This window comes from Saccostrea cucullata, unplaced genomic scaffold (genome assembly GCF_032062105.1).
Source record: "Saccostrea cucullata isolate Sc308-1 unplaced genomic scaffold, CSIRO_AGI_Scuc_v1 ctg3208, whole genome shotgun sequence".
In the NCBI taxonomy this organism is placed as follows: domain Eukaryota; kingdom Metazoa; phylum Mollusca; class Bivalvia; order Ostreida; family Ostreidae; genus Saccostrea; species Saccostrea cuccullata.
The window spans coordinates 141,586-150,400 of record NW_026919654.1 but is presented as its reverse complement, the minus strand read 5'-3'; the positions used below and the strand labels follow the sequence as shown (position 1 = coordinate 150,400).

General features: G+C 35.6%; 1 protein-coding gene across 1 annotated transcript; it reads left to right on the top strand.

Moving 5' to 3' along the window:
* Positions 1-2,822: 2,822 nt before the first annotated feature.
* On the top strand, positions 2,823-8,117 carry LOC134235539 (uncharacterized). Its single transcript, XM_062717688.1, has one exon. The coding sequence runs from the start codon at positions 2,823-2,825 to the stop codon at positions 8,115-8,117; it is 5,295 nt and encodes a 1,764-aa protein (XP_062573672.1).
* Positions 8,118-8,815: the final 698 nt, after the last annotated feature.

The window sequence follows — 8,815 nt, the reverse complement described above, 5'->3', positions numbered from 1 at the left end:
TTGTCACAAAAAAAATAATTATAGTTTAAAGCTTAATGAAAAAAAATATCCATTTTCAGTATTGCTGTACATAACTATATCCTTTTATTGTTTTATAAATGCCAAAGAGAAAGAAAATTAATGGCAGAGCAAATCGCCAGAAGGACAAATTAAGAAAGAGACAAGAAAGAGCGCATTCATCTAACTCGTTTCCTGAAATACCACCAGATGAGCAGTCATTAGAGTCTACCTACCCTTGTGTGGTAGTTGATGGAGCTACTTCAGCTTCTCCCATTAACTTTCTGGGGCAAGGTTTTATAGGGTTACCGCCTTTTGAGGGAAAACCCTTGGCCAGGGTGCAGGCCTCACCTCGAGTGAAAATGCACTCAAATGCCCCGAGGTTGACATCTCCTCGGGGAAGTCGTCTGAATGCCCAAAACGGGGCATTGGCACCGTCCCCTGACTCCCCAGCGTGGGTTTGTACTCCAGCGAGGGTACCTGAGCATGATGATGGCTTTAAGCCTAGCTCAGCAGGTCAGACGCAGCTGGATACCTCTAGGATGGAGGAGACCAGCAGTACACTAAAAAAAGATGTGGGCTATAAAGACAGTACAAAGAAATCTGAAAAGACAGTAAATGAAATGTTGAACAGAAATGTTATGAAGCAAAACACTGTATTAGATAAAAAAGAGCAAAACAATCAGAAACAAGAGATGCAAGAAAAAAACAAACAGAATATTAGAAATCAGAAAGAACAAGATATGTCAGCAAAAAATCAGGAATATAAAAATCTTGAACAAATAAGTGAAAATCAGAAAACAAATATTAGAACTCATACATATTTGGAAAAAGATGATAAAAAGCAAAAAAGTAGGAGTATAGGAAAAGAAGCATGCATCATTGACATAAATGACAATGGACAAAAAGAAAGCAAGAAGCAAAAGCAGAATGACTCTGTGTTGAAAACTAAAAGTAAGAAAACTAAAAGTTTAAGTGAAACATGCCAACTGCAGTCAGTCAGTGTTCAAGGTTCATTTCACCAAGGAGACGTCATGTTTGGTGAAAATGCAGGAACACAGTGTGTTGCAAATTGTTTATCTGCTATTGCGTATCATAGGATTAGAAATGTACAGTACTGGAAAACAGCAGATATGAACAAGGTTCTTGCAACTGGAGATGAAATGTATACATTTTTGCAGGGTAGCTCTGCAATTGGAGACAGATATTTGCTTGTTACTGAGTTGCCCCAATATTTTGAGTGCTTTGATGCTCTGCTTAGATTTAAACCAAATGAGTCCTTTGCAAGCATAATAAATTTATCAAATAAAGACATATGTTTTGATGAATTTAATGCTTATACTCTTGAAGATGCTCTACAGTTATCACTTGCAGACACAGATGGATGTTTTGTTTGCTTTGGAGGAAATGCATTTTTGATTGGAAAGTATGAGGATGGGTTCTTTACATTTGACTCACACTCCAGGTCTTTACAGGGAATGATGAGCTCTAATGGTAAAAGCACAAGAATACTGTATGAAACAGTCCAAGAAGTTCATGGTCATATTTTGTCATTGGCATTATCAATGGGTTGTTCAGATACTCTTGACTGTGAAATAACAGGTGTGCATTGTTCAGTAGAACAGTTTATGCATATGAACAATCCAGATTACACGTCAAAACAAACTCTGAATGTTGTTGCAACTGCTAATTATGACGCCAAAAAGCCTGGTATAGAAAAACCACAAGATTTGCTTTCTCCATTATCTGAAAATGAGAGATCAAAGAAAGAATTCAGTTTGTCAGTAGATGTAAAAAAAGAAGTGACACGATCTCTTTGTTATGAACTTGGAATTGACCATGTCATAGAAGGAGACTCTTATTTTACTGACCATGTTGTTGATCAAAATTTTCTTGTCAGGGGTATATCTGAAGATGGAAACTGCTTCTTCAGGGCAATCTCATATTGTATTGCAAATACTGAAGATCATCATGAAAAAATACGAGAGGCAGTGTGTAGGCATTTAGTAAGGAATGAGGCTATTTTCAAAAGCTTTCAAAGAAATACCAGTTGTACTATGAGCTCGTATCTCCAAATGTCAAAAATGTGTCAGAATGGAGTATGGGCCACGGAATTAGAAATCATAGCTGTAGCTCACATGTTGCAAGTTGACATTTACACATTTTCACAAGGTCGATGGTTGCGATATTCCGGGACACAAGTAGAATTGGGATCTGAGAACAGAGGGTCAGTTTATCTACAACACAAAAATGAAACCCATTATAATGTTGTCATTTCTCAACAGGACGGAGAACTCGGCAAACTTTCATCATCTAAGACTGATGAAAATTTTATTAGCAGGTTAATCAGAAGAAATAAATTGTTTGACCACAAAAGCAGAGAACGCCTTGAAAAGAAGAAATTAAAGTACATGAACCATCCAGAAGTTAGAAGTCTGATTTTGAAACATAACAGGAACCGATATCAAGAAAATACAAAATTCAGACACATTGTTAATCGTCGTTCAAAGCAAAAGTACCAAAAGAATGTAAAATGTCAACACATTAAAGAAACACTGAATAAACTCAAAAGGGAGAAATATTTTGGAAATCTGAAGTACCGGACAAAGAAAAAACAACAGAGCATCAAAAGATATAAAACCAATGCTACACACAGAGAAAATTTGAAACAATCAAGTAAAAAAAAATACAAAATGAATAGAGATCACAGAGAATCTCTGAAGGAGTCTAGCATATACAAATATAAAACAAATGCTCTGCATAGAGAACGTGTTTAGCAAAGCAGTGTCAGAAAATATCACTCTAATGCATTGCACAGAAACAAGATGAAGGTCATTAGTGCTGAGAGATACAAAGATCCTGAGTATAAGAAAAAATTTCTAGATTCTTGTAGAATGAAATACAGCGGTGACAAGAAAGTAAGGGAGGAAAGAAAAAACAAGGTGACAGAGAAAAGACGTGAATCTATTCTTAAACTTCAACATGCGTCTGAAGTAATAGAATTGTTCAAGCAGAAATCAAGTTATAGTCCAGAGTATGTTTGTTGTTGTTGTCAGCGCACATTATTCGTAAATCAAGTTCACAATTTTGATTGCAATTTATATGAAAGTAGAGAATGCGCAAAAGAATTAGCTTCAATATCAGTACAGAAGGATTATTTACACGATTGTAATGTAAATTGTCCGCAGAATTGCACAAGATCATCCCTTTGGATTTGTAAAACTTGTCATCGTAAGATACTATCAGGGAAAATTCCTGCGGAGGCAGCAGTTAATAAAATGAAAGTTCAAACTGTACCTGCGGAACTGAATGATCTGAACAGCCTTGAAAAACAGCTTGTTTCTTTACATATTCCATTCATGAAGGTAATGAATCTACCACAGGGAAGACAGAAAAATATTCATGGACCAGTCGTTTGTGTACCTGCAGATATTAATAAAGCAACAAGCTTACCTCGAACAGCAGATGAAACTATGCTATTAAGGGTGAAATTAAAAAGGAAACTCTCCTACAAAGGATATCAAGAATATCAATTTGTGAATCCCCATCAAGTTGTTAAAGCTTTGAACTTTCTAATAGAGAATAATGACTGGTACAAAGATGTAAAATTGAACATGAACTGGGAAAAGACGGTCAGTGATGAATGCATGATAGAAGAGGCCACATCATTGGAAACAACTGAAAATATTGAGACAGAAGTTGAAGATGTGCAATCTCAGACAACTTCAATAGCTTTAGACACATGTTTACAGCCAGTTGATGTAGTTCAAGAAGTTTTGGATCATTATTTTGATGATGTATTTAATATAGCTCCAGGGGAAGGTAAAAATCCAGTAAAAATGCTACAAGAGGAAGGCAATGAAGCAAAAACATTTCCTTGTCTATTTCCTAATGGAAAAAATACCTTGAATGAGAACAGGGATATCAAAATCACACTGAGTAGGTACTTCCACAACAGATCGATGAATGCTGACAACAGATTTGCAATGGATTCAAATTATTTATTCTTCTCTCAGTACATGTCGGAACTTAATCAAGTAATAGAGAAAACACAAATATCTGTAAGGAAATCTTCTTCTAAGACATCCTCGGGACAAAAAGTAACTCCAGAAATGTTGCAAGATGTTGAAAAGTTGGCATCATTATTCAGAAGTGATGAAGCATTGCGATTTATGCAGCCTATACGGGGTACTCCATCATACTGGCAAGCAGCGCAGAAGGATCTTTTTGCAATGTTGCGACAAATAGGTATCCCTACATGGTTCTGTTCTTTCTCTGCTGCAGAGTTTAGATGGAATGCAACAGTTGAAGCTATTTTGCGCCAACAATGTGATGACAGAAGAGCAGAAGATCTTGACTGGACAGAGAAAAGTGATGTATTGAGAAGTAACCCTGTGACAGTTGGTAGAATGTTTGAACACAGATTTCATGTCTTTTTAAGGGATGTCATAATGTCTCCATCAGCACCTATAGGAAAAGTTGTCGATTACTTTCAAAGAGTAGAATTTCAGCAAAGGGGTTCCCCTCATATGCACTGCTTGTTTTGGATAGAAGGAGCACCTAAGCTTGAGCAAGACGGAGAAAAAGCTGTTTGTGATTTTATTGACAAGTATGTCACATGTAAAATACCATCTGAGGATGAAGATGCAGAATTGCGAAAAATTGTTTTAGAAGTACAACAACATAGCAAAAAGCATTCTCAATCTTGCAGGAAAAAAGGCACCGAATGTCGTTTCAATTTTCCAAGGCCGCCGTCAGGAAAAACTTTCATAACCAAGACTAGAGACAATCAAATGGAGACAGAAGACAAAAGTGTTGAAAACGTGTCACTGCACAGAAATGATGCAAAAGAAATCATGCAAAAAGTATGGGAGAAAGTCCAAGATTCATCAACAGATACTACAAACGACGCATTTATGGAACTGGGATTGTCTCAGGAAATATTTGAAGAAGCATACAATACAGTCACTTCAAAGCAAACTATTATATTACAAAGAGAACCTTCTGAAATGTGGACAAATCAGTACAACCCATGTCTTTTAAAATGCTGGGATGCTAATTTAGACATTCAGTATGTCCTAGACCCTTTCAGTTGCATTGTTTATATTATTTCGTATATATCAAAATCAGAACGAGAAATGGGCATGCTGCTGAAACAAACAAAGATTGAAGCCGAGGAAGGCAACTTAAGTGCACGACAAACAATGAAAAAAATACGATCTGCTTACTTGCATCATAGAGAAGTGAGTGCACAAGAAGCAGTCTATCGTGTTTGCAATTTGAAAATGAAAGAATGTTCACGAAAAGTAACATTTATTCCTGTTGGTGAAAATCCTACAAGATTAAGCAAACCTTTGCATCAAATGAAAAGAAACAAAACAAGAGGTGACGATAATGAAGAAGACGATGATGATATTTGGATGACTAATATTGTAGAAAGATATGAAAACCGCCCTCAAAACAAAGAGTTTGATGATATGTGCCTTGCGACATTTTGTGCTGATTACAGGGTACTTGCAAAATCTCAGGTTCCATCAAGCAGTAGAGATGGAGTTTTTGAATTACAGAATGGGAAAGGTTTTATACAAAAGAGAACGAGAACAAATTCTGCTATTGTTAGGTATCCAAGATTCAACAAAGAAAAAATGCCTGAAAAGTTTTACCAATCTATCCTTCAGCTTTTCTTACCATATTGGAAACAAGAATTCCTCAAACCACCTGGATATGACTTGTATCAAACTTTTTATGATACTGGGCATGTGCGAATGAAATATACAAGAACACTACAACGAGTAAGAGACATCGTGGAAGGAAACCGCCAGATCTACTGCAAGAATGAAGAAGTACTAAATCAAGCACAAGAAACATACGATGCTATTGGAGATCCAGAAGATGCATGGTCATTACTTTGCCCCGAGTCAGAAGAAAATAGAAGGACCTGTATGTCCAAAAAATCACAAATTCAGGACGAACAAATGCAAGAAGAGAATGTTCCAGACTTGCAAGATACTGTACATAATGCAGACGTTTTGTATAAAATCCAATCAACTGCTCAATCACGCCAGAATATGTTGCCATTGCTTCGCACTTTAAATACAACCCAAAGAGAAATATTTTATTTTGTTAGGGAATGGAGTCTTAAAAAGTGCAATGGCGAAAATCCAGAGCCTTTTCATGTTTTTATCACTGGAGGAGCTGGAACAGGGAAAAGCCACGTAATAAAAACAATTGAATATGAGGCATGTAGAGTATTCTCACGAATGCAGAAAAATCCAGAAAGTATTCCAATTCTATTAACAGCTCTTACTGGAACTGCTGCCTTTAACATAGGTGGATCGACTATACATCATGCTTTTGCTCTAACAAAGTACCTACCAGTACCCTACGAACCCTTACAAGAACAACGTTTAAGTCCGATAAGATCCAAGTTAGAGGATTTGCAGATTTTAGTCATTGACGAAATTTCAATGGTTTACAAGCGTTTACTTTACTACGTTCATGAGCGTTTAGTACAAATCAAGAAATCCAAACTCCCATTTGGTGGTGTCTCAATAATTGCTGTCGGAGATTTCTTTCAATTACCACCAGTAAAACAGAGGAAAAATGAACGACTGTACAACGAGTGTGCTACATATCCTGTTGATTACTGGAAGGAATTGTTCAAAGTTGTTGAGCTAAATGAAATAATGCGACAACGTGAAGATGCAGACTTTGCCGAGGTGTTAAATGTTTTACGAGTAAGAACAAACAAAGAACACTTTGAATCTCACGTAGAAGAGACGTTAAAAAAATGTGTTAATGAGGGACCAGATTATGCATTACGCGTATATGCTACAAATGAAGAAGTAAATGACCACAATCTTTCAATGCTAAAAACGAATTGTCAAGACCTTGTGGAGATTAAAGCAAAGGACTATCAAAAGGATAAGACATCAGGAAAATTATCTTTACGAGAGAATCCACTATGCAAAAGGAGATCTGAGGGACTTCCATCGTCTATTATATTGGCTGTAAACGCTCGAGTCATGCTCACTCGAAATATTGATGTTGAGGACGGTCTTGTAAATGGTGTTATGGGAGTCGTCTCTGAAATATATTTCTCAAATAAAACATTGCGAAGTGACGTCAGTAAAATTGGGGTTATTTTCGATAACAACAATGTTGGAAAAAAGCGGGGCAAAACACTTGCCTTTGGTCGTGTGTTGGTCAGTATAGAGAGAATTGATGAAGAAATAAATGAGAAACATGCTAAAAATGTGGTAAGACACCAATTTCCCTTACAGTTATCATGGGCTTGTACAGCCCATAAAGTGCAAGGTATGACGACAAGCCAAATTGTAGTGAACTTGGACAGAATGTTTTTTCCTGGACAAGCGTACGTGGCTCTGAGTCGGGTTACTACAAAAACTGGATTGCATATCGAGACATCACAAGAGAATATTTCTGATATCTTCTTTAAGAAAATATACGCCGACCCTGACGTGAAACATGCAATATCTGATATGCCAAGGCTTTTCCAATCTAAGACAGACCTTGATGAATCTGATTGCAAAACTATTATTCTGCACAACATTCAAAGCTTGCCGGCACATTTTGAGGAGATGCAGGCAGACAGAAGATTTCTAAATGCAGGCGTGATCTGCTTGACCGAAACCTGGTTGCAAGAAAAATCATCTGATCAATTCTCGATGCAAGACTTTGACTTTGTTCATGCAATTCGAAAGGATTCCTATGAAGAATCTTCTGAACTTTTGACAAAGATAAAAAATTCAAGAGGAGGAGGAGTTGGTATGTTTATCCAAAAGGATGAAGAGGCTGGACAGATTGATGATTCTGTTAGAAACATTGAAGTTGTTGGAACTGTTTTGAAGGGAAACATAGCAGTATTTACTGTATATAGGCCTGCTTCTCTTGCCAAAGATCTTTTCTTGTCATCTTTTGTAAAGCTTACAGACAAGATTACACGCAATTACGAAAACATCTTAATTTTGGGGGACTTCAATGAAGATGCATCTGATCAAGGACCAATTCAAGATTTCATGAGAGAACGTGGATTCCAACAATTGGTTACTTTTCCAACCACAGAAGGACGAACAATCATTGACCATGTCACTGCATGAAAAAAATGTCTTTACAAAATAAGTAAAGGTATTGAAAATGCTACATTTACAATGTCTTTAATTACATTTAAGCATATTTACTTAAAAAAGAAAAAGTTGGTAAATGTGATCTTTAATTATATTTACTGCAAAGTAAATTTTTGTAATGGCCCAATTTACTACACCTTTACAAAATAATTAAATGAAATATTTACTCAAGTAAATGCAACTTTACGGAAATTCAAAGGTTGTCTTTGACAACATATTTACAAAAAGTTAAATATTATATTTACTACAGTAAATACATATTTTAAAAACAGTATAGATCGTCTTTGTGGGTGAATTAAATTTAAGTAAAGATCAAATTTAATTATAATTAAAGGTGTATAAATTTAACGCCTTGACTTTATACTACCCATTTCTCATTTTCATTACAATTTTGTTGATCTTTTTCAAAAATTATATTTTTAATGATTAGATTGTGTTCATATCTAGATTCATGAAAGTTCCTCCTGCGATTTGATGTCAATAAATTACAAAAACTGCAAATTAAAAAAATCAGTATTTTTTTTTTATTATAGATGTTGATCAATAATTTGTATTCAATATAAAATCTAAATAAATGTTGATAAGACAAACATTGCATGAATTTTTATGCATTTAAAAAAAGAACATCAAGATATACATGTCTGCATTATTGAATTTTATACAAAAATAAG

What these genes read in the sequence shown, in the direction of transcription:
- LOC134235539 (XM_062717688.1), top strand. Translation starts at nt 2,823, where the DNA reads ATGAAGGTCATTAGTGCTGAGAGATACAAAGATCCTGAGTATAAGAAA.